General features: G+C 45.1%; 1 protein-coding gene and 2 long non-coding RNA genes across 33 annotated transcripts; 2 read left to right on the top strand and 1 right to left on the bottom strand.

Moving 5' to 3' along the window:
• Nucleotides 1-960: 960 nt before the first annotated feature.
• LOC127929151 (uncharacterized) lies at nucleotides 961-4,427 on the bottom strand. Of its 18 annotated transcripts, XR_008133444.1 has the most exons (8): nucleotides 4,025-4,427; nucleotides 3,861-3,942; nucleotides 3,485-3,566; nucleotides 2,219-3,284; nucleotides 1,733-1,855; nucleotides 1,488-1,569; nucleotides 1,365-1,446; nucleotides 1,197-1,242 (listed from the first exon to the last, which is right to left on the bottom strand). It is a non-coding gene; the product is annotated as an uncharacterized LOC127929151 (long non-coding RNA). The 18 variants fall into 18 exon arrangements; XR_008133446.1 differs by lacking the exons at nucleotides 1,488-1,569; nucleotides 3,485-3,566 and having other exon boundaries at nucleotides 1,815-1,855; nucleotides 2,219-2,300; nucleotides 2,383-3,202; nucleotides 3,735-4,427; XR_008133440.1 differs by lacking the exons at nucleotides 1,197-1,242; nucleotides 1,488-1,569; nucleotides 3,485-3,566 and adding an exon at nucleotides 973-996 and having other exon boundaries at nucleotides 1,815-1,855; nucleotides 2,219-3,202; nucleotides 3,735-4,427.
• Nucleotides 4,428-11,463: 7,036 nt separating this feature from the next.
• On the top strand, nucleotides 11,464-25,162 carry LOC118375345 (COP9 signalosome complex subunit 2-like). 4 transcript variants are annotated; one of them, XM_035761858.2, is made up of 13 exons: nucleotides 11,464-11,620; nucleotides 12,137-12,250; nucleotides 12,335-12,412; nucleotides 12,578-12,703; nucleotides 14,244-14,333; nucleotides 15,229-15,306; nucleotides 15,695-15,869; nucleotides 16,195-16,373; nucleotides 16,610-16,662; nucleotides 18,442-18,539; nucleotides 19,604-19,686; nucleotides 19,983-20,041; nucleotides 24,554-25,162. In XM_035761858.2, the coding sequence occupies exons 1-13, from the start codon at nucleotides 11,483-11,485 to the stop codon at nucleotides 24,696-24,698; spliced, it is 1,416 nt and encodes a 471-aa protein (XP_035617751.2). In that variant the 5' UTR covers nucleotides 11,464-11,482; the 3' UTR covers nucleotides 24,699-25,162. The 4 variants fall into 4 exon arrangements, with proteins under 4 accessions (XP_035617751.2, XP_052372634.1, XP_052372635.1 ...); XM_052516674.1 differs by having other exon boundaries at nucleotides 12,578-12,705; nucleotides 14,237-14,333; XM_052516675.1 differs by having other exon boundaries at nucleotides 11,483-11,626.
• Nucleotides 12,731-14,208, top strand: LOC127929134 (uncharacterized). 11 transcript variants are annotated; one of them, XR_008133332.1, is made up of 5 exons: nucleotides 13,333-13,369; nucleotides 13,533-13,566; nucleotides 13,601-13,628; nucleotides 13,739-13,778; nucleotides 13,923-14,208. It is a non-coding gene; the product is annotated as an uncharacterized LOC127929134 (long non-coding RNA). The 11 variants fall into 11 exon arrangements; XR_008133329.1 differs by lacking the exons at nucleotides 13,333-13,369; nucleotides 13,601-13,628 and adding an exon at nucleotides 12,731-13,266 and having other exon boundaries at nucleotides 13,493-13,566; nucleotides 13,751-13,796; nucleotides 13,941-14,208; XR_008133327.1 differs by lacking the exons at nucleotides 13,333-13,369; nucleotides 13,601-13,628 and adding an exon at nucleotides 12,731-13,266 and having other exon boundaries at nucleotides 13,493-13,566; nucleotides 13,751-13,834; nucleotides 13,941-14,208.
• Nucleotides 25,163-26,275: the final 1,113 nt, after the last annotated feature.

The raw sequence follows: 26,275 nt of genomic DNA, 5'->3' as shown, positions 1-26,275 counted from the left end.
CCATATACCCTCCCCAGCCATATACCTCTCCCCAGTCATATACCTCTCCCCAGTCATATACCCCTCCCCAGCCATATACCTCCCCAGCCATATACCCTCCCCAGCCATATACCACTCCCCAGCCATATACCTCTCCCCAGCCATATACCCCTCCCCAGCCATATACCCCTCCCCAGCCATATATCCCTCCCCAGCCATATACCTCTCCCCAGCCATATACCTCTCCCCAGCCATATACCCCTCCCCAGCCATATACCCTCCCCAGTCATATACCCTCCCCAGCCATATACCTCTCCCCAGCCATATACCTCTCCCCAGCCATATACCCCCCCAGCCATATATCCCTCCCCAGCCATATACCCCTCCCCAGCCATATACCCTCCCCAGCCATATACCCTCCCCAGCCATATACCCCTCCCCAGTCATATACCCCTCCCCAGCCATATACCTCTCCCCAGCCATATACCCCTCCCCAGCCATATACCCCTCCCCAGCCATATACCCCTCCCCAGCCATATACCCCTCCCCAGCCATATACCCCTCCCCAGCCATATACCTCTCCCCAGCCATATACCCCTCCCCAGCCATATACCTCCCCCCAACCATATACCCAGCCCCAGCCATACACCTCTCCCCAGCCATATACCCCTCCCTAGCCATATACCCAGCCCCAGCCAAATGGAGGAAGGGTAGCTGAACCCTGCACTCTGGGCTGACCGATTCAGGGTCTAGGTTTCTGGTCTGGTGGTCCAGGGGGCTGGGGTTTAGTCTGGGTGTCTGGTCTGGTGGTCCAGGGGGCTGGGGTTTAGTCTGGGTGTCAAACACACTCCACCTGACCAACACACACCCCTTTACACTACAAACACATACCACCTGACCAACACACACCCCTTTACACTACAAACATACTCTACCTGACCAACACACACCCCTTTATACTACAAACACACTTCACTTGAACAACACACACCCCTTTATACTACAAACACACTCTACCTGACCAACACACACCCCTTTATACTACAAACACACTTCACTTGACCAACACACACCCCTTTACACTACAAACATACTCTACCTGACCAACACACACCCCTTTATACTACAAACACACTTCACTTGAACAACACACACCCCTTTATACTACAAACACACTCTACCTGACCAACACACACCCCTTTATACTACAAACACACTTCACTTGACCAACACACACCCCTTTATACTACAAACACACTCTACCTGACCAACACACCCCCCTTTATACTACAAACACACTCTACCTGACCAACACACCCCCTTTATACTACAAACACACTCTACCTGACCAACACACACCCCTTTATACTACAAACACACTCCACCTGACCAACACACACCCCTTTATACTACAAACACACTCCACCTGACCAACACACACCCCTTTACACTACAAACACACTCCACCTGACCAACACACACCCCTTTATACTACAAACACACTCTACCTGACCAACACACACCCCTTTACACTACAAACACACTCTACCTGACCAACACACACCCCTTTATACTACAAACACACTCTACCTGACCAACACACACCCCTTTACACTACAAACACACTCTACCTGACCAACACACACCCCTTTATACTACAAACACACTCCACCTGACCAACACACACCCCTTACACTACAAACACACTTCACCTGACCAACACCCCCCCCCTTATACTACAAACACACTCTACCTGACCAACACACACCCCTTTATACTACAAACACACTCTACCTGACCAACACACACCCCTTTATACTACAAACACACTCCACCTGACCAACACACACCCCTTTACACTACAAACACACTCTACCTGACCAACACACACCCCTTTATACTACAAACACACTCCACCTGACCAACACACCCCCCTTTATACAACAAACACACTCTACCTGACCAACACACAGCCCTTTATACTACAAACACACTCCACCTGACCAACACACCCCCTTTACACTACAAACACACTCCACCTGACCAACACACACCCCTTTACACTACAAACACACTTCACCTGACCAACACCCCCCTTATACTACAAACACACTCCACCTGACCAACACACACCCCTTTATACTACAAACACACTCTACCTGACCAACACCCCCCTTTATACTACAAACACACTCTACCTGACCAACACACCCCCCTTTACACTACAAACACACTCTACCTGACCAACACACACCCCTTTATACTACAAACACACTCTACCTGACCAACACACACCCCTTTATACTACAAACACACTCTACCTGACCAACACACACCCCTTTATACTACAAACACACTCCACCTGACCAACACACAGCCCTTTATATTACAAACACACTCTACCTGACCAACACACACCCCTTTATACTACAAACACACTCTACCTGACCAACACACACCCCTTTATACTACAAACACACTCCACCTGACCAACACACACCCCTTTACACTACAAACACACTCCACCTGATCAACACACAGCCCTTTATACTACAAACACACTCTACCTGACCAACACACACCCCTTTACACTACAAACACACTCTACCTGACCAACACACACCCCTTTATACTACAAACACACTCCACCTGACCAACACACACCCCTTTATACTACAAACACACTCTACCTGACCAACACACACCCCTTTATACTACAAACACACTCCACCTGACCAACACACACCCCTTTACACTACAAACACACTCCACCTGATCAACACACAGCCCTTTATACTACAAACACACTCTACCTGACCAACACACACCCCTTTACACTACAAACACACTCTACCTGACCAACACACACCCCTTTATACTACAAACACACTCCACCTGACCAACACACACCCCTTTACACTACAAACACACTCTACCTGACCAACACACACCCCTTTATACTACAAACACACTCTACCTGACCAACACACACCCCTTTATACTACAAACACACTCTACCTGACCAACACACACCCCTTTATACTACAAACACACTCCACCTGACCAACACACACCCCTTTACACTACAAACACACTCCACCTGACCAACACACACCCCTTTATACTACAAACACACTCTACCTGACCAACACACACCCCTTTACACTACAAACACACTCTACCTGACCAACACACACCCCTTTATACTACAAACACACTCCACCTGACCAACACACACCCCTTTACATTACAAACACACTCTACCTGACCAACACACACCCCTTTATACTACAAACACACTCCACCTGACCAACACCCACCCCTTTATACTACAAACACACTCTACCTGACCAACACACACCCCTTTATACTACAAACACACTCCACCTGACCAACACACCCCCTTTATACTACAAACACACTCTACCTGACCAACACACACCCCTTTACACTACAAACACACTTCACCTGACCAACACCCCCTTATACTACAAACACACTCTACCTGACCAACACACACCCCTTTATACTACAAACACACTCTACCTGACCAACACACACCCCTTTATACTACAAACACACTCCACCTGACCAACACACACCCCTTTACTCTACAAACACACTCTACCTGACCAACACACACCCCTTTATACTACAAACACACTCCACCTTACCAACACCCCCTCCCCCCCTTATACTACAAACACACTCCACCTGACCAACACACACCCCGTTATACTACAAACACACTCCACCTGACCAACACACACCCCTTACACTACAAACACACTTCACCTGACCAACACCCCCTCCCCCCTTTATACTACAAACACACTCTACCTGACCAACACACACCCCTTTATACTACAAACACACTCCACCTGACCAACACACACCCCTTTACACTACAAACACACTCCACCTGACCAACACACACCCCTTTACACTACAAACACACTTCACCTGACCAACACACACCCCTTTACACTACAAACACACTCTACCTGACCAACACACACCCCTTTACACTACAAACACACTCTACCTGACCAACACACACCCCTTTACACTACAAACACACTTCACCTGACCAACACACACCCCTTTACACTACAAACGTACACTTCACAAGCACATGCATGTACACACCCCTCTACCCAGCACACACATACACACTAAACCCCCACATACACACCCTCACTAACACATACAGTACCCCCACATACACACCCTACCCCCAAACCTCAACCACCTACACACCCCTTACCAGACACATACCACAGCCAGCTCGCGTGCGATGTGGAGAGGGTGTGTGTGGACTTGGCAGCAGTGTGTTTTCTGCTCTCCAAGCCGGGTTTGAAGTGCAATAACATCACTGCCGAACACAAATTGCTGTATAAAAGTAAGACACGCTTCTACCTTGTAAAAAAACACAGCAACAAAAAAACAAAATGTCTAGTCACGCATCTTGGGCAGGTTAGGGAGGGAACACAGCTCTGATGACCCTGGGGTTCTGGCACGGAGAGGAGAGGGGGAGAGAGAAAGAGAGGGAGGGAGAGGGCACGAGGCAGGGAGAGTGTGTGTGTGTGTGTGTGTGTGTGTGTGTGTGTGTGTGTGTGTGTGTGTGTGTGTGTGTGTGTGTGTGTGTGTGTGTGTGTGTGTGTGTGTGTGTGTGTGTGTGTGTGTGTGTGTGTGTGTGTGTGTGTGTGCTCTCCCTCTCTCTTCTCCATGCCAGAACCCCAGGGTCATCAGAGCTGTGTTCCCTCCCTAACCTGCCCAAGATGCGTGACTAGACATTCTGTTTTCTTGTTGCTGTGTGTGTGCTTGCGTATCTGTGTGTGTGTGTAAGAGAGTTAGGGCCCCTTCCGTGAGCTCTTTCCTAGATAAACACATTTAGAGAGAAGTATAAAATCAGACTGCATACTGGGTAGAGGACACAGGGCCATGGTGGTTGCCATGGTTGCCAGCTGCCCTGTTGGAGACACATTAAAGGGGCTGCTAATGTTTAAGGAACTGTCAGAAACAAGATTACATTTACTGGATCAGCATTATTAACTGCAGCCTGAAGCTGTTTTTGACAACCCCAAATGAAACGGCAGATAGACCCTGTTGTTTACATTAGAGGTTGGGGAATAATATCCATGTTTTAAAGTTATTACATGAATCACCAGAGAGAGAGAGAGGTGAGAGGAGAGGTTTATAATAACACACAAATATACACAGGCAGTGTATACACAGGCAGCGTGCACACACACACTCACAATCAACTCATACATGCATGCACACGCACACACTCACAATCAACTCATACATGCATGCACACACACACACTCACAATCAACTCATACATGCGCGCACACACACACACTCACAATCAACTCATACATGCGCGCACACACACACACTCACAATCAACTCATACATGCGCGCACACACACACTCACAATCAACTCATACATGCGCGCACACACACACACTCACAATCAACTCATACATGCGCGCACACACACACACTCACAATCAACTCATACATGCGCGCACACACACACACTCACAATCAACTCATACATGCGCGCACACACACACTCACAATCAACTCATACATGCGCGCACACACACACACTCACAATCACAATCAACTCACAATCACATGCGCGCGCACACACACACACTCACAATCACAAACTCACAATACTCATACATGCGTGCGCGCACACACACACACTCACAATCAACTCATACATGCGCGCACACACACAATCACAATCGCGCACACACACGCACACTCACAATCAACTCACATGCGCGCACACACACACACTCACAATCAACTCACACATGCGCGCACACACACGCACTCACAATCAACTCATATATGCGCGCACACACACACAATCACACTCACAATGCGCAACTCATCACATGCGCGCACACACACACACACTCACAATCAACTCATACATGCGCGCACACACACACACTCACAATCAACTCATACATGCGCGCACACACACACACTCACAATCAACTCATACATGCGCGCACACACACTCACAATCAACTCATACATGCGCACACACACACACAATCAACTCAAACATGGTGGTTATTTACTCACAATCAACTCATACATGCGGATGGACACACACACTCACAATCAATCATACATGCGCGCACACACACACACTCACAATCATTCATTGCGCGCACACACACACACTCACAATCAACTCATACATGCGCACACACACACACACACAATCAACTCATACATGCGCACACACTCACACTCACAATCAACTCATACATGCGCGCACACACACACACACACCAAATTGATGGTGGTTATTTAATCTCTCCATTGGCAGGTATTGGGGATGGAGGAAGAGAAGCTTGAAGCATGTATCTATAGAGACTGTCAATTAATCATTATTGGTTGATGTTTCCCAGTAGGTTGATGTTAGCAGGTTGGTGAAATGGTCCTATTCATCACAGACAGACAATGTGAGTCAGTGTGATAATGAGAAGTCTGGCTGAGTTGACTCACAGGCCCAGAGAGAGAGAGACCAGAGCTGGGCTGATTACTGATCACAGGCCCAGAGAGAGAGACCAGAGCTGGGCTGATCACTGATCACAGACCCAGAGAAAGAGAGACCAGAGCTGGGCTGATCACTGATCACAGACCCAGAGAGAGAGACCAGAGATGGGCTGATCACTGATTACAGGCCCAGAGAGAGAGACCAGAGCTGGGCTGATTACTGATCACAGACCCAGAGAGAGAGAGACCAGAGCTGGGCTGATCACTGATCACAGGTCCAGAGAGAGAGACCAGAGCTGGGCTGATTACTGATCACAGGCCCAGAGAGAGAGAGACCAGAGCTGGGCTGATCACTGATCACAGGCCCAGAGAGAGAGACCAGAGCTGGTCTGATCACTGATCACAGGCCCAGAGAGAGAGAGACCAGAGCTGGGCTGATCACTGATCACAGGCCCAGAGAAAGAGACCAGAGCTGGGCTGATTACCGATCACAGTCCAAGAGAGAGAGAGACCAGAGCTGGGCTGATCACTGATCACAGGCCAAGAGAGAGAGAGACCAGAGCTGGGCTAATTACTGATCACAGACCCAGAGAGAGAGACCAGAGCTGGGCTGATCATTGATCACAGACCCAGTGAGAGAGACCAGAGCTGGGCTGATCACTGATCACAGACCCAGAGAAAGAGAGACCAGAGCTGGGCTGATCACTGATCACAGGCCCAGAGAGAGAGACCAGAGATGGGCTGATCACTGATTACAGGCCCAGAGAGAGAGACCAGAGCTGGGCTGATTACTGATCACAGACCCAGAGAGAGAGAGAGACCAGAGCTGGGCTGATCACTGATCACAGGCCCAGAGAGAGAGACCAGAGATGGGCTGATTACTGATCACAGGCCCAGAGAGAGAGACCAGAGCTGGGCTGATTACTGATCACAGACCCAGAGAGAGAGGCCAGAGCTGGTCTGATCACTGATCACAGGCCCAGAGAGAGAGACCAGAGCTGGGCTGATCACTGATCACAGGCCCAGAGAAAGAGACCAGAGCTGGGCTGATTACCAATCACAGTCCAAGAGAGAGAGAGAGACCAGAGCTGGGCTGATTACTGATCACAGGCCAAGAGAGAGAGACCAGAGCTGGTCTGATTACTGATCACAGACCCAGAGAGAGAAACCAGAGCTGGTCTGATTACTGATCACAGGCCCAGAGAGAGAGAGACCAGAGCTGGTCTGATCACTGATCACAGGCCCAGAGAGAGAGACCAGAGCTGTTCTGATCACTGATCACAGGCCACGAGAGAGAGACCAGAGCTGTTCTGATCACTGATCACAGGCCACGAGAGAGAGACCAGAGCTGGTCTGATTACTGATCACAGGCCAGGAGAGAGAGACCAGAGCTGGGCTGATCACAGGCCACGAGAGAGAGACCAGAGCTGGTCTGATCACTGATCACAGGCCCAGAGAGAGAGACCAGAGCTGGTCTGATCACTGATCACAGGCCACGAGAGAGAGACCAGAGCTGGTCTGATCACTGAGCACAGGCCCAGAGAGAGAGACCAGAGGCAGTATTTATGTTACATGTATTTAAAATGCATATTTAAATTACTTTTGAGTATTTTGTCATCTGTATTTCACTGGCCTGAACTATATTCCAGTGTATTTTGTAACAAGATACTTTAGATAGCTGTATTATGTATTTTCAAAATACAAAATACTTTTCAACAGTCCTGATAGAAAATGATGGACTATTTCTTCTAAAATAAGGTGAAATTGAAAAGGCGCTTGGTCCACACATGTATTTGTTCCATTTCTAACTGCACAGGACATCTGACTGAAATAGTCTGTCTATTATGTATTTTCTGTATTTTGAAAGTAAATATCTTTATAAAAATGTATTGTTGACAACAGTATTTGGCATGTTATTTTCCTACATTCTTTAGGGTATTTTATTACAAGATACATGTTGCTGTATCTTTGTCCATCTGAAGGGGTGTGGCTTATTAGAATAATAATATCCATGCTTTGCAAAGTGGTCATTTTTACATTTGCATTTTGGTCATTTAGCATCCAGAGCGACATACAGTCAGTGCATTCAACTAAAGTAGATAAACAACCACATATCAGAGTCATAGCAAGTCAAATGTTTTTTTGTTTGTTACCGTTACTAAGAATGTTGTTGAGGTTATTGTTGTATTTTGTTTTGATACATTAGTCTTTAGGGTATTTGGTCATTTTTGCCCATCTCTGCACACACACACACACTGGATATTGTGACAAAGGAGCCCTGTTACCCAGTAACAACATGCTGACACATCCCGCCCTGCTCTCCTTTCTCTGGTGCTGGATCCATCAGATGGATCCATCAGACGATATTATAAATATTATGCTCCAACGGGTCCAGAATAACCAACTAAAGCTCTTCTGTCTTCCACAATGCGGTTATGACACGTCTCAGGCCTCTTTCTTAAATTAGAAATCAGTCTTCTCAGAAAAGGAATCTCTTTAGTAATAAAATATGTTTGTGAGTCTGGTGTAAAACAAGTTTCTTAGTGAGGGAGAGAGCGATTACAGACAGGACACATGCTGTTAGTGGCAGCCAACACTATGTGTGTGTGTGTGTGTGTGTGTGTGTGTGTGTGTGTGTGTGTGTGTGTGTGTGTGTGTGTGTGTGTGTGTGTGTGTGTGTGTGTGTGTGTGTGTGTGTGTGTGTGTGTGTGTGTGTGTGTGTGTGTGTCATAGAGTGGCAGCCAACACTGTTTTAAAATGGTCATGAAATATTTTTAAACCTGATCCACAGGGTTGATTCCACTCTATTCAGAAACGGCCTCCCAGAGTTATCACGCAATGTTAGTAAAAAAACACTCCAATAGATCCACATTCATAGTTCATACCTCAGTGAGTCCCTCACTGCTGAGAACAAACCAACTCTGCCAAGGGTGTTTTTTTCTCTGAGTACCCCAGAGACTGGCCTGTTGAAATCCCTTTAAACAAATTATTTGACCCTATCAAAATGCTGAAAACCTCTTGTCATGGTTCAGACCCATTTCTCAGTGTGGGATTGCAACTGGGTCAATCAAATCAAATCAAATGTATTTATATAGCCCTTCGTACATCAGCTGATATCTCAAAGTGCTGTACAGAAACCCAGCCTAAAACCCCAAACAGCAAGCAATGCAGGTGTAGAAGCACGGTGGCTAGGAAAAACTCCCTAGAAAGGCCAAAACCTAGGAAGAAACCTAGAGAGGAACCAGGCTATGAGGGGTGGCAAGTCCTCTTCTGGCTGTGCCGGGTGGAGATTATAACAGAACATGGCCAAGATGTTCAAATGTTCATAAATGACCAGCATGGTCAAATAATAATAATCACAGTAGTTGTCGAGGGTGCAGCAAGTCAGCACCTCAGGAGTAAATGTCAGTTGGCTTTTCATAGCCGATCATTAAGAGTATCTCTACCACTCCTGCTGTCTCTAGAGAGTTGAAAACAGCAGGTCTGGGACAGGTAGCACGTCCGGTGAACAGGTCAGGATTCCATAGCCGCAGGCAGAACAGTTGAAACTGGAGCAGCAGCACGGCCAGGTGGACTGGGGATAGCAAGGAGTCATCATGCCAGGTAGTCCTGAGGCATGGTCCTAGGGCTCAGGTCCTCCGAGAGAGAGAAAGAAAGAGAGAAAGAGAGAATTAGAGAGAGCAGACTTAAATTCACACAGGACACCGGGTAAGACAGGAGAAGTACTCCAGATATAACAAACTGACCCTAGCCCCCCGACACATAAACTACTGCAGCATAAATACTGGAGGCTGAGACAGGAAGGGTCAGGAGACACTGTGGCCCCATCCGATGATACTCCCGGACAGGGCCAAACAGGAAGGATATAACCCCACCCACTTTGCCGAAGCACAGCCCCCACACCACTAGAGGGATATCTTCAACCACCAACTTACCATCCTGAGACAAGGCCGAGTATAGACCACAAAGATCTCCGCCACGGCACAACCCAAGGGGGGCGCCAACCCAGACAGGAAGATCACATCAGTGACTCAACCCACTCAAGTGACGCACCCCTCCTAGGGACGGCATGAAAGAGCACCAGTAAGCCAGTGACTCAGCCCCTGTCAATGTGTGTGTATGTACAGTACCAGTCAAAAGTTTGGACACATCTACTCATTCAAGGGTTTTTCTTTATTTTTACTGTTTTCTACATTGTAGAATAATAGTGAAGACATCAAAACTATGAAATAACACATATGGAATCATGTAGTAACCAAAAAAGTGTCAAACAAACAAATCAAAATATATTTGATATTTTAGATTCTTCAAAGTAGCCACCCTTTTGGCATTCTCTCAACCAGCTTCAAGAGGAATGCTTTTCCGTTCACCTACTCTGCGTCTCACAAAGACACGGCGGTTGGAACCAAAAATCGCAAATTTGTGTGTATGTATATGACTCCCCCTCCACACACACACACACACACACACAGACACACACACATTACCATCTCTGCACTCTTCAGTTTTACAATAGGGACGAGTCCCTGATATATCCGGTATACTTTTTAAATATTTTATTTCACCTTTATTTAACCAAGTAGTCCAGTACAAGTTCTCATTAACAACTGCGACCTGGCCAAGATAAAGCAAAGTAGTGTGACACAAACAACAACACAGAGTTACACATGGAATAAACAAATGTACAGTCAATAACACAATAGGAAAAAATATATAGTGTGTGTAAATGAGGTAAGATTAGGGAGGTAAGGCAGGGGTAAGACTTCATAAATACATGGTCCTCATGCTTGTCCCTTTGATTTGTGATGTAAGTTTTTTATGGCTATTTCTAGGTTGATAAGGTAAGATAGTTATCAGTGAGTCAAATTGAATTAATTGAAAAGACTAGAAATGTTACAGATCTATCCTGTGATGTGACAGCGACAGCTTCCGGTAGAAAAGCGAACTACAATACGAGAAAGAATAATGCAGTACTATGCTGAAACCGGCGTAGTGTTTGGTGGCGCTGTAGAGCTGCGATGTGTTTGTTGTCTCCGAAAACCCGTCAAGATGTCTGACATGGAAGATGATTTCATGTGCGACGATGAAGAAGATTATGATCTGGTAAGCGTAAGTTTACATAATACGTTTCTATTTCCTTGTTTATTGATGTTTAATCAGAGCTGTTTCCTTAGCTAGTATATTTTCATTAGCTAGGTCGGAGCAGGGGAGTTAGCTAGTGAGGTAGCTAAACTACCTAGATAGATAGCTAGTTCAGCTAACGTTAGCATAAAGGCGAGGATAGCTTGCAGAGTTGCTGCTAGTGCTAGCTTGGCATGGGGGAAACTGAGTTTGCTATAGTATACTGAGTTCGCTTTACTCGTCAATTTATTATAGCATGTTATGTTACCATAGCTAGCCACAAACGTACAACCGTTTAGTTAGCTAGGTGTAGATAACTACCCTGTGGCCGCGCATGCGCCGTTGCTGGTTAGAGAAAACAGCTAGCTACTTAGACTCATTAGTAAACAACTATTGCAAGCCGTTATCCCAATCATAACATCTCTGTCACGTTATCAATTTTTGTTGTGTTAACTCATAGCCAGCTAACTTATGTCCTGAGTTTATGTCTCAACCCAGGAATATTCCGAGGACAGTAACTCAGAGCCAAATGTCGACTTGGAAAACCAGTACTACAATTCCAAAGCACTGAAGGAGGATGACCCCAAAGCAGCTCTCAACAGCTTTCAGAAGGTGGGTACTGGCTACTCACTCACTCGCTCCACTCACTCACAGATTGATGAGTGTACGATGGTAATGTATACTCTCTATTGGCAGGTATTGGAGCTGGAGGGAGAGAAGGGAGAATGGGGGTTCAAAGCCCTAAAACAGATGATCAAAATCAACTTCAAGCTAGTAAGAAATGAAATGCTCTGTGGTGTTGTCTCAAAATGTCTACTCTCCATCTCTGAGTCCATATGATTAGTGCTTGTGAGTTTTTCTTTATGACATACTGTCATTCCCACTGCAACTTCAATGCCCTGATGCCCTGTCTCCTGTCGAACTGTGTGTGTCCTGCAGACCAACTTCCCAGAGATGATGTCTCGGTACAAGCAGCTGTTGACGTACATCAGGAGCGCTGTGACCAGAAACTACTCAGAGAAGTCCATCAACTCCATCCTAGACTACATCTCCACCTCCAAACAGGTATAGACACAATACCTGGAACTAGAATAAAGGCTTTTTGGCCTCAAAGCTCAGATCTTTATTTTGGCTCAAATCTCAAGTGATGTGAACTGTTTGTTATTCCATTTAAAAAAACAACTTTTTATCAATTTCTTACAACTTTTGTCTTATATGGCCAATAAAGTTACTGACTCTGGGTCAGTCCTATTGGTATGAATGAAGTGGTGGCAGTGGTTCCATGTTCTACATGACTGAGGTGTTAATGGAGGCTGAGGTTCATGTTCTAGATGACTGAGGTGTTAATGGAGGCTGAGGTTCATGTTCTGGATGACAGGTGTTAATGTAGACTGAGGTTCATGTTCTGGATGACAGGTGTTAATGGAGGCTGAGGTTCATGTTCTGGATGACAGGTGTTAATGTAGGCTGAGGTTCATGTTCTAGATGACAGGTGTTAATGTAGGCTGAGGTTCATGTTCTGGATGACAGGTGTTAATGGAGGCTGAGGTTCATGTTCTGGATGACTGAGGTGTTAATGTAGACTGAGGTTCATGTTCTACATGACTGAGGTGTTAATGTAGGCTGAGGTTCATGTTCTGGATGACAGGTGTTAATGACTGAGGTTCATGTTCTGTGACTGAGGTGTTAATGTTCATGTTCTAGATGACTGAGGTGTTAATGTAGGCTGAGGTTCATGTTCTGATGACTGAGGTTCATGTTCTGTGAGGTTCATGTTCTACTGAGGTTCATGGTGTTAATGTAGGCTGAGGTTCATGTTCTGACTGATGACTGAGGTGTTAATGTGAGGCTGAGGTTCATGTTCTGGATGACTGAGGTGTTAATGTAGGCTGAGGTTCATGTTCTAGATGACTGAGGTGTTAATGTAGGTTCATGTTCTGGATGACTGAGGTGTTAATGTAGGCTGAGGTTCATGTTCTAGATGACTGAGGTGTTAATGTTCATGTTCTAGATGACTGAGGTTTAATGTGGGCTGATTCATGTTCTAGATGACTGAGGTGTTAATGTAGGCTGAGGTTCATGTTCTGGATGATGACTGAGGTGTTAATGTAGGCTGAGGTTCATGTTCTAGATGACTGAGGTGTTAATGTGGGCTGTGGTTCATGTTCTGGATGACAGATGTTAATGTAGGCTGAGGTTCATGTTCTAGATGACTTGTTAATGAGGTTCTGTTCTAGATGACTGAGGTGTTAATGTAGGCTGAGGTTCATGTTCTGGATGACAGGTGTTAATGTAGGCTGAGGTTCATGTTCTAGATGACTGAGGTGTTAATGTAGGCTGAGGTTCATGTTCTAGATGACTGAGGTGTTAATGTAGGCTGAGGTTCATGTTCTAGATGACTGAGGTGTTAATGTAGGCTGAGGTTCATGTTCTAGATGACTGAGGTGTTAATGTAGGCTGAGGTTCATGTTCTAGATGACTGAGGTGTTAATGTAGGCTGAGGTTCATGTTCTAGATGACTGAGGTGTTAATGTAGACTGAGGTTCATGTTCTAGATGACTGAGGTGTTAATGTGGGCTGTGGTTGGTTGTTTTATGTGTCACAGATGGACCTGCTGCAGGAGTTTTATGAAACGACGCTGGACGCTCTGAAGGATGCCAAGAACGACAGACTCTGGTTCAAAACTAACACAAAGGTAGGGTGTGTCAAAATAATATCAGCTTTTTCCTAGTGTGCACTCAGTCACTACTTCCCACAAAAATCAAAAAGCAGTGGATTGGTGGAGTCAGGGACTAGTAATTTCCTCTCAAATCAATAAAGCAAAATGAACAAGTGAGAATTGGGACATATGCATGTAGTACACAATGTTTCTGTTTATTTCTATGAGTAGGACAATATCTGATCTGGCAGTTTGTCAGGCCTCTGTGTTTGGGAGTTTCTACCTCTGCAATGCCAAAGACTGGTAGCGAGATCTGTTTGTGTTAAATTGTTTGCCAAACATCACTCTAACATCCTTATTTAGTGATAGTTATAGCACAAACATAGAAGTTGTTGTTGTCTCTCAGCCTGTTTTAACTGTCGTCCTCGTCTTGTCTCTCAGCCTGTTTTAACTGTCATCCTCTGGTTGTCTCTCAGCCTGTTTTAACTGTCATCCTCTGGTTGTCTCTCAGCCTGTTTTAACTGTCATCCTCGTGTTGTCTCTCAGCCTGTTTTAACTGTCGTCCTTGTGTTGTCTCTCAGCCTGTTTTAACTGTCGTCCTCGTGTTGTCTCTCAGCCTGTTTTAACTGTCGTCCTCGTGTTGTCTCTCAGCTTGTTTTAACTAAAGTCCTCTTGTTGTCTCTCAGCTTGTTTTAACTAAAGTCCTCTTGTTGTCTCTCAGCTTGTTTTAACTAAAGTCCTCGTGTTGTCTCTCAGCTTGTTTTAACTAAAGTCCTCTTGTTGTCTCTCAGCTTGTTTTAACTAAAGTCCTCTTGTTGTCTCTCAGCTTGTTTTAACTAAAGTCCTCTTGTTGTCTCTCAGCTTGTTTTAACTAAAGTCCTCTTGTTGTCTCTCAGCCTGTTTTAACTTAAGTCCTCTTGTTGTCTCTCAGCTGGGCAAGCTGTACCTGGAGAGGGAGGAATTTGGGAAGTTACAGAAGATCCTCAGACAGCTGCACCAGTCCTGTCAGGTACAGTAAGACAGGTGGTAGTCTGAGACAACACTTAGTCTGATGGGCTTTACACCGCCATCTGAGTAGCTAAGTTCCCAATATGGCTGCTAGCAGTATTGTTGTTGTTGTATACTGGTATGATATGTTATGTTGTATATCTATGTGCACTGGAGACAGATGATGTTGCAGATATATGGTCTGTTATGTGTATATCTGATCTATTATGTGGTATATCTGTATCTATGTGCACTGCAGACAGACAATGTTGAAGATGTGTGGTCTGTTATGTGCATATCTGATCTGTTAAGTTCTATATCTGTGTGCAGTGCAGACAAAGGATATTGGGGATCTATGGTCTTTTATGTGTGTGTGATCTGTAATGGTGTATATCTATGTCTCTCTCTAGACAGATGACGGGGAGGACGACCTAAAGAAAGGCACCCAGCTCCTGGAGATCTATGCTCTGGAGATCCAGATGTACACAGCCCAGAAGAACAACAAGAAGCTGAAGGCCCTGTATGAACAGTCCCTGCACATCAAGTCTGCTATCCCTCACCCACTCATTATGGGAGTCATCAGGGGTGTGTTACCACCGTAGACAGATGAAACCCTGAAGGCAGCATAGCTGTCAACATTATTATATTTTACATTTATTGCATTGGAGCCACACACACAGCGGTTTACATTGAATAACTACATTGACTGTAGAAAAAGAATCCCCCTTCGAATAGTAATTCTATGGTTACGCCTTGTAAACTGACGTGTAGGAAAACTCGGGGAGGTTTGCCACTATCGTGGATAAAACCGATATTGTATAAGACGGTAAAAAAATGTGTGTGTGTCAGTCACTGCGTGTGTTTATGTGATGTACTAACAGGCCTGTTCCTGTTTTGTCCCCTTCCCCAGAGTGTGGGGGTAAGATGCACCTGAGAGAGGGGGAGTTTGAGAAGGCCCACACAGACTTCTTTGAGGCGTTTAAGAACTACGATGAGTCAGGCAGCCCCAGGAGAACCACCTGTCTGAAGTACCTGGTGCTGGCCAACATGCTCATGAAGTCTGGAATCAACCCTTTTGACTCACAGGAGGTACAACACTCATTCAATTCAGTTTAGTTAAGTCCAGTTAATTTAAATGTTATTTATCCCCTTAGAGCAATTACTAACATTATCATTATGGAACAATACACGTGGTGGATGCATCCCGTACCTTTATATTGTTGGAGGCAACATTGCATTAATCACATTCAAATCCCCTGCAGCAAACACTGCTTGATAAAGTGTTTTATTACAGTGGCTTTTCTTATTGTGTTTTTCTGTGACAGGCCAAACCCTATAAAAACGACCCAGAGATCTTGGCCATGACAAATCTAGTAAGGTAAGAACACATGTGTGCTTCTAGTCATCCATGGCGGTGTTGCTGATATTTTAGGGTAGAAAGCCACGGCATCAGTTAAACAATAACGTCACTATGTACAACCTATTTCCACTTATTTGTGCTGAGTTGTCAGTCGACCCAAACTGTTTTGGGTTTTACATCACATATAAGTGGTTGATGGAGGTGCAACATAGTGAAGATACCCTTTAACCACGGGTTCAGCTGTGGCGTCTCTTCAACCTAATGTATGATCAGTCTGGGATCCACGACACAGAGGGTCTGCTCTGTGATTTAGATGCAATTACAGAAGGAAATGGAACCGCTCCTAGGCTGTGGCTCTGACACCTCTCTCTCAAAATGTAAAACAAGGCTGAGGCCTCCGTGAGCTCGTGTTTGTTTCCCAGACGACGACTGGTTGACAGGTGTAGTTGGAGAGGGGTTTCTGGTATGTCTGCTCTGAACAGTGTGAGAAGCATGAATGCCCTACCCTTCACAGGCTCCACATTCGTTAACACAGCGGATGCTGGATTGAATGGCATCGACCATAAAAAGCCCATTTGAAAGCCATTTGCTCTTTAGCTCTGGTCTCCTCCCTTAACACCATGGGACCACGCAGCCATCATACCGCTCAGGAAGGAGACGCTTTTTGTCTCCTAGAGATGAACGTACTTTGGGTCGAAAAGTATAAATCAATCCCAGAACAACAGCAAAGGACCTTGTGAAGATGCTGGAGGAAACAGGTACAAAAGTATCTATATCCACAGTAAAACGAGTCCTATATCGACATAACCTGAAAGGCCGCTCTGCAAGGAAGAAGCCACTGCTCCAAAACCACCATAAAAAAGCCAGACAGTTTGCAACTGCACATGGGGACAAAGATCATACTTCTTGGAGAAATGTCCTCTAGTCTGATGAAACATAAATATAACTGTTTGGCCATAATGACCATCACTATGTTTGGAGGAAAAAGGAGGAGGCTTGCAAGGCGAAGAACACCATCCCAACCGTGAAGCACAGGGGTGGCAGCATCATGTTGTGGGAGTGCTTTGCTGCAGGTGGGACTGGTGCACTTCACAAAATAGATGGCATTATGAGGAAGGACAATTGTGTGGATATATTGAAGCAGCAGCTCGAGACATCAGTCAAGAAGTTAAAGCTTGGTCACAAATGTGTCTTCCAAATGGACGATGACCCCAAGCATACTTCTAAAGTTGTGGCAAAATGGCTTAAGGACAACAAAGTCAAGGTATTGGAGTGGCCATCACAAAGCCCTGACCTCAATCCCATTGAAGATTTGTGGACAGAACTAAAAAAGTGTGTGTGAGCAAGGAGGCCTACAAACCTGACTCAGTTACACCAGCTCTGTCAGGAGGAATGGGCCAAAATTCACCCCACTTATTGTGTGTGGGAAGCTTGTGGAAGGCGACCCAAAACGTTTGACCTTAGTTAAACAATTTAAAGGCAAAGCTACCAAATACTAATTGACTGTATGTAAACTTCTGACCCACTGGGAATGTGATGAAAGAAATAAAAGCTGAATTAAATCATTCTCTCTACTATTATTCTGACATTTCACATTCTTAAAATAAAGTGGTGATCCTAACTGACCTAAAACAGGTAATTATTGCAAGGATTAAATGTCAGGAATTGTGAAAGTAAGAATAAATATATTTGGCTATGGTGTATGTAAACTTCTGGCTTCAACAGTCATTATTTTATGGATTGTAATGTCATTATTCTAACCCAGTGACTGTTCTACTGTTGTGTGTCTACTCTCAGCTCCTATCAGAATAATGACATCACAGAGTTTGAGAAGATACTGAAGACCAACCATAGTAGTATCATGGATGACCCCTTCATCAGAGAACACATAGAGGGTGAGTGGTGTTTGTGTGCCTGTGTGTATATGTGTGGGCTTTCTCACATTTGTTGATGAACGAGACATGGAAGTATTGCATTGAAGACGAGGTTTCAACAAACTTGAGACAAACTGTACCAGTATCTGCATATTGAGATGATGTGCCCTGGTGGACGGGGTGAGTGTGGACGGGGTGAGTGTGCCCTGGTGGACGGGGTGAGCGTGCCCTGGTGGACGGGGTGAGTGTGGACGGGGTGAGTGTGCCCTGGTGGACGGGGTGAGTGTGCCCTGGTGGACGGGGTGAGCGGGCCCTGGTGGACGGGGTGAGCGGGCCCTGGTGGACGGGGTGAGCGGGCCCTGGTGGACGGGGTGAGTGTGGACGGGGTGAGCGTGCCCTGGTGGACGGGGTGAGTGGCCCTGGTGGACGGGGTGAGCGTGGACGGGGTGAGCGTGGGTGGGGTGAGCGTGCCCTGGTGGACGGGGTGAGCGTGCCCTGGTGGACGGGGTGAGCGTGCCCTGGTGGACGGGGTGAGCGTGCCCTGGTGGACGGGGTGAGCGTGCCCTGGTGGACGGGGTGAGCGTGCCCTGGTGGACGGGGTGAGCGTGCCCTGGTGGACGGGGTGAGCGTGCCCTGGTGGACGGGGTGAGCGTGCCCTGGTGGACGGGGTGAGCGTGCCCTGGTGGACGGGGTGAGCGTGCCCTGGTGGACGGGGTGAGCGTGCCCTGGTGGACGGGGTGAGCGTGCCCTGGTGGACGGGGTGAGCGTGCCCTGGTGGACGGGGTGAGGGTGCCCTGGTGGACGGGGTGAGGGTGCCCTGGTGGACGGGGTGAGCGTGCCCTGGTGGACGGGGTGAGCGTGCCCTGGTGGACGGGGTGAGGGTGCCCTGGTGGACGGGGTGAGCGTGCCCTGGTGGACGGGGTGAGGGTGCCCTGGTGGACGGGGTGAGGGTGCCCTGGTGGACGGGGTGATGGTGCCCTGGTGGACGGGGTGAGGGTGCCCTGGTGGACGGGGTGATGGTGCCCTGGTGGACGGGGTGTGGACTGAAGAGTCTCTGATCAGTGCTGTTTTGTCTTATTTTCCAGAGCTGCTGCGGAACATCAGGACCCAGGTCCTTATCGCGCTCATCAAGCCTTACACTAGAATACACATCCCATTCATCTCTAAGGTAAGTCTTAGGACAGCACTGGCATCTGGACTAACGAGCCTGGTCCCAGATCTGTTTGTGTGCTTTTTTGCCAATTCATATGGTCATTGGCATGATGATTTTTACAATAAGAGTTGGTAGGACAGCACAAACACATCTGAGACCAGGCTAGAGTTAATCATTGACTTCACTGTGTGTATTGATAATGTATCTGATAATGAACTTTGCTGAGTAGATCATGTATTTATTAGGTCACTGATGTTGCTGTTTGGATTGATCAAAGTGTAACGCCCTGTGTTCTGTCTCCTCTGTTTCAGGAGCTGAACATAGATGTTTGTGACGTGGAGAGTTTGTTGGTGCAGTGCATATTGGACAAGTAAGTTTGTCCTAGACATGCATCTTATCTGTGGCCCAAACTACCATTTAGGAGTGTAGAATCCACTGTTAGGATTTTTTTTTTTGCATCAAACAGACATTCACGCCATGGAAGACTTGTATGTTTTCTCTAGACTCTTCTGTATTTCTATGAGACTGAATACCTCTTATAAACTACACCGAGTGCTCTTCCATTGACAGACTGACCAGGTGAAAGCTATGACCCCTTATTTCACTTGTTAAATCCACTTCAGTCAGTGTAGATGAAGGGGAGGAGACGGGTTAAAGAAGGATTTTAAAGCCTTGAGACATGGATCGCTGATGGGTTTCCTGTGTGTATCAGGATGGTCCACCACCCAAAGGACATCCAGCCTACTTGACACAACTGTGGGAAGGAAACATTGGATTCAACATGGGCCAGCATCCCCTTTCGACACCTTGTAGAGTCCAGTCCCTGATGAATTGAGGCTGTTCTGAGGGCCAAAGGGCGAAGGGTGCAACTCTATATTAGGAAGGTGTTCCTAATGTTTTGTGTGCTCTAGCGCTTACCCCATTTAGTCGATTGTTTGGTCAATAGGCTGTTGGTGGACCAAGATCTTTTTTCAGTCGAGCAGTGGTAAATATATTCTAAAAAATGATGGCACACGAGACACCTGTCTGATTCACTCCTGTCTGGGTGGACTAATCCATTGCAGGCCGCGGGATGGTACACCAGTATCATGAATGATGATACATACAAGACAGAGTCCTGAATCATCATGTTACATACAAGACAAGAGTCCTGAATCATCATGTTACATACAAGACAGAGTCCTGAATCATCATGTTACATACAAGACAGAGTCCTGAATCATCATGTTACATACAAGACAGAGTCCTGAATCATCATGTTACATACAAGACAGAGTCCTGAATCATCATGTTACATACAAGACAGAATCATCATGAGTCAAGACAGAGTCCTGAATCATCATGTTACATACAAGACAGAGTCCTGAATCATCATGTTACATACAAGACAGAGTCCTGAATCATCATGTTACATACAAGACAGAGTCCTGAATCATCATGTTACATACAAGACAGAGTCCTGAATCATCATGTTACATACAAGACAGAGTCCTGAATCATCATGTTACATGAATCAATCATCATGTTACATACAAGACAGAGTCCTGAATCATCATGTTACATACAAGACAGAGTCCTGAATCATCATGTTACATACAAGACAGAGTCCTGAATCATCATGTTACATACAAGACAGAGTCCTGAATCATCATGTTACATACAAGACAGAGTCCTGAATCATCATGTTACATACAAGACAGAGTCCTGAATCATCATGTTACATACAAGACAGAGTCCTGAATCATCATGTTACATACAAGACAGAGTCATTTAACATAAATGACCAACATTTCTTATCTTTTTTTAATTTATTTTTTATTTCACATTTATTTAACCAGGTAGGCTAGTTGAGAACAAGTTCTCATTTGCAACTGCGACCTGGCCAAGATAAAGCATAGCAGTGTGAACAGACAACACAGACAACACACATGGAGTAAACAATTAACAAGTCAATAACACAGTAGAAAAAAGAAAAGGGGTCTATACATTGTGTGCAAAAGGCATGAGGAGGTAGGCGAATAATTACAATTTTGCAGATTAACACTGGAGTGATAAATGATCATGTACAGGTAGAGATATTGGTGTGCAAAAGAGCAGAAAAGTAAATAAATAAAAACTGTGGGGATGAGGTAGGTGAAAATGGGTGGGCTATTTACCAATAGATTATGTACAGCTGCAGCGATCGGTTAGCTGCTCAGATAGCTGATGTTTAAAGTTGGTGAGGGAGATAAAAGTCTCCAACTTCAACGATTTTTGCAATTTGTTCCAGTCACAGGCAGCAGAGTACTGGAACGAAAGGCGGCCGAATGAGGTGTTGGCTTTAGGGATGATCAGTGAGATACACCTGCTGGAGCGCGTGCTACGGATTGGTGTTGCCATCGTGACCAGTGAACTGAGATAAGGCGGAGCTTTACCTAGCATGGACTTGTAGATGACCTGGAGCCAGTGGGTCTGGCGACGAATATGTAGCGAGGGCCAGCCGACTAGAGCATACAAGTCGCAGTGGTGGGTGGTATAAGGTGCTTTAGTGACAAAACGGATGGCACTGTGATAAACTGCATCCAGTTTGCTGAGTAGAGTGTTGGAAGCAATTTTGTAGATGACATCGCCGAAGTAGAGGATCGGTAGGATAGTCAGTTTTACTAGGGTAAGTTTGGCGGCGTGAGTGAAGGAGGCTTTGTTGCGGAATAGAAAGCCGACTCTTGATTTGATTTTGGATTGGAGATGTTTGATATGAGTCTGGAGGGAGAGTTTGCAGTCTACCCAGACACCTAGGTACTTATAGATGTCCACATATTCAAGGTTGGAACCATCCTGGGTGGTGATGCTGGTCAGGCGTGCGGGTGCAGGCAGTGAACGTTTGAAAAGCATGCATTTGGTTTTTACTAGCGTTTAAGAGCAGTTGGAGGCCACGGAAGGAGTGTTGTATGGCATTGAAGCTCGTTTGGAGGTCTACATTGTTTGGTTACTGTCATTTATTTTCATGCGTTCACAATATTATTATTCCAGTCTCACCGTTGTCATTGTAGGAGTGGACACTTTGTTAGCCGAGTGTGTAGTATTTCTGATTGTCTTAACTCCCCATCACTGTGGAGCTTCTCAAATAATGTTTTCTTCGCCTTCAACAGCAAGTAAACAAAGTCTGTTTTTACATCCATTGAGAATGAAAATAGTTCCTCAACGTAGCCTATTTAAAAAATATTTCCAGCTCTTTCGATAACCACTCGGCATGAAAGAGGGAAAAATGTAATACCCTGATCGGGTGGAAACGTCATAAAGGCCCACCTGATTACTTCATGTGATTTATAGGGGATTTATTTTTATCAGGATTTTTTTCTACCTGCGGGCTGCAGTGTTTTCATTTGTTGGCATTATGTCAGCTATTTTTACCTATTGGCAATAGAAGTTACTTTTTTCATTGGGTAGAATTCTTATTGACCACATGACATTGATTTTGAGATATGAATGTGCATATTAAAATCATAACTGGCACGCAGATCAGTAGAAATGATACAATAACTTGCCAATCCAAATAGAAAAGGGTGATGACCGTTGGTGTAGCCTATTACAGGCTACTTCAGGAGCCTAACGGCAGAAGCTGCAGAGGCCAGCAGCAGCGGGAAGAGGAGGGTCTGGTTGGGAATAGGTTTTTGTCTTTCTGGTTAGGCTATATTGATCTCTGGCTCCCTCTTTGGTAATTTGTGTCTTTATTTTTAATTGCAGTGCTTAAAGCATCAGACATGCTCAGTAGTCAACATATAGTTGATTTTATTCAAACAATAGGGTGTGTCTATATATGTAAAAATAAACATACACAAACAATTTTTTTGTTGTTGGGACAGCCCTAGTATACTCACTGTATAGTGTACCTGGCTGACAGAGGCATCACAAGACGAAGCAAAGCATGTTTCTTGTGCATGTGTGTTAAGACATGTTTCGTGTACGGGGATCATTTGAATTTCTCAGTTCCTCATAGTTTCCACCCTGCACCTTGAGGAATGCAGGAGGCCAGCATGAGTCTCTGTCTCTCTCTCTCTCTCTCTCTCTGTCTCCGTGGTGCTATTCTTCCCTGTTTAATTTATTGCAGATCTGTCATTTATTACTGGTTTCATTATTTAGTTTAGAAGTAGTGTACTTGCACACATTCAGTAACTTGCAGGCTACATAAAGTAAACTGATGATGATACCTGTAAACTGTTGATTGCTCCCACAGTTTTATTGTGCAACGTTTTGACCCAAAGGTCCTTGTCAGCCGGATGAAGATCTATTGATCAAAACGTTGGGCAAATAAAACTTTGGGAGAAATCAACAGTTTGCGGGTATCTTATCTAGCATGTCTTTATTATTTCCCATGCTACTGTAGCAGACTGCTGTGCATTGTTTACTACCCTCAGCCTGATCAGATCTACAGCCAGTCAACTGGAACAGATTGACATTTGACACTGCATTCCCACCGTTGTCACGGAGCTCAACAGAATATGTACTGTATGTAGTGAAATGTGGAGGTGGTGGAATGTGTTCATCAGAAAGCTTAGTGTAGATGTGATAATTGGTTGAGAGAGAGTACACACATCAGTGGTTCAGGTGCTTGACAGAAACCAAACAGTGAAAGAAGTTCAACAATGACTCCAGCTAATGCTATCCACAGTGATTTGTGTCATTTGAACCATAATCAAATGCAAATATTGATGTTGTTGATCCCATTTTTATATAAAAATGCATTGTTTTATACAATATTGTTTGATCCATTTCTAAATGTTTTCCTGACCAAGATGGAAAGAATGTTTAGTCATGTTGCTAGGATGCCAATGTCCATTCTTGTGTTGTATTTATTGAACCATTGTTCTCTGTTCTCTCTTGTGCTGTGGTTTCCTCCCTGTAGCACCATCCAAGGCCGTATCGACCAGGTCAACCAGCTGTTGGAGCTAGACTACCAGAAGAGAGGAGGGGCGCGCTACACTGCCTTAGACAAATGGACTAAACAACTCAACTCTCTCAACCAAGCCATCGTCAGCAAACTCACATGATTCTGACTGACATGTGACAATGGACAGCACTGAAAGATAGGAAGGAAAATCTCCATCAACTGTTCCAATGTGTCAGAATAGAAACCAGACGATCCAGTGTGGATGGGCTGAGCGGAGAGGAGCTCCACAGCAGCACAGAGATGTTTTGTGATCTGACACTGCGTTTCCTAGAGAAGGAGATTTCTAGAAGACATCAGCGCTCTCTAAGGGACATCTCGGTTTACGTCAAGCCCTTCGTGTTTGTTTTTCACAAGACATTAGTAGAATGATTTAAGAAATATCACTGTCAACACCTTTTTAAAAGTGCTGTATTTTTTGGGGTGGGCAGTTTGAGTACAATAACACAATGGTTTATTAGTGCCTGTTGACTGGCAGCTGGTGTTGGGAAACCTTTTTCACAACATGTAGCTGCAGCATTGCATTCACGTTGGCTGTTATGAATAAAACAAACTAATGTTCTCCAACTGTGTTTACTGTATATGACATTTCAATGTAGGTCTAGATACCGTCTACTTTTTCGCTCTCATGCTAACATTGGTTCCATACTATATTATTTGTAAATATCGGTATTATTTGGTAGTTGCAACAGACTCCTGTTCTTAATGTTAGTCAATTGTTTGTGTGCAGAAACTTATGAATAGATACATTTTCAGTGATGGGAGTGAATCTATGTCATCCATCACATTTCATACAGAACAGTAGCAAAGCAGAAATCTGTTATAATTATAATCCAAAAGTTGATTCAGTGTTGTAGGCTAGACATACAGTTGAAGTCGGAAGTTTACATACAGTTTGGTTGTAGCAATTAAAACTAGTTTTTCAACCACTCCACAAATTTCTTGTTAACAAACTATAGTTTTGGCAAGTCGGTCAGGACATCTACTTTGTGCATGACACAAGTCATTTTTCTAACAATTGTTTACAGACTAATTATTTCACTTATAATTCACTGTATCACAATTCCAGTGGGTCAGAAGCTTACATACACTAAGTTGACTGTGCCTTCAAACAGCTTGGAGAATTCCAGAAAATGATGTCATGGCTTTCGAAGCTTCTGATAGGCTAATTGACATAATTTCAGTCAATTGGAGGTGTACCTGTGGATGTATTTCAAGGCCTGCCTTCAAACTCAGTGCCTCGCCTCTTTGCTTGACATCATGGGTAAATCAAAAGAAATCAGCCAAGACCTCAGAAAAATAATTGTTGACCTCTGCAAGTCTGGTTCATCCTTGAAATTTCCAAACGCCTGAAAGTACCACGTTCATCTGTACAAACAATAGTATGCAAGTATAAACACCATGGGCCCACGCAGCTGTTATACCGCTCAGGAAGAATATATGTCTCCTAGAGATGAACGTACTTTGGTGCGAAACGTGCAAATCAATCTCAGAACAACAGCAAAGGACCTTGTGAAGATGCTGGAGGAAACGGGTCAAAAGTATCTATATCCACAGTAAAACAAGTCCTATATCGACATAACCTGAAAGGCCGCTCAGCAAGGAAGAAGCCACTACTCCAAAACCGTCATATAAAAGCCAGACTACGGTTTGCAATTGCACATGGGGACAAAGATCGTA

Source organism: Oncorhynchus keta, unplaced genomic scaffold (genome assembly GCF_023373465.1).
Source record: "Oncorhynchus keta strain PuntledgeMale-10-30-2019 unplaced genomic scaffold, Oket_V2 Un_scaffold_5444_pilon_pilon, whole genome shotgun sequence".
NCBI lineage: Eukaryota > Metazoa > Chordata > Actinopteri > Salmoniformes > Salmonidae > Oncorhynchus > Oncorhynchus keta.
Note: the sequence above shows the minus strand (reverse complement) of the source record. Positions and strands in the feature narration are given on the sequence as shown.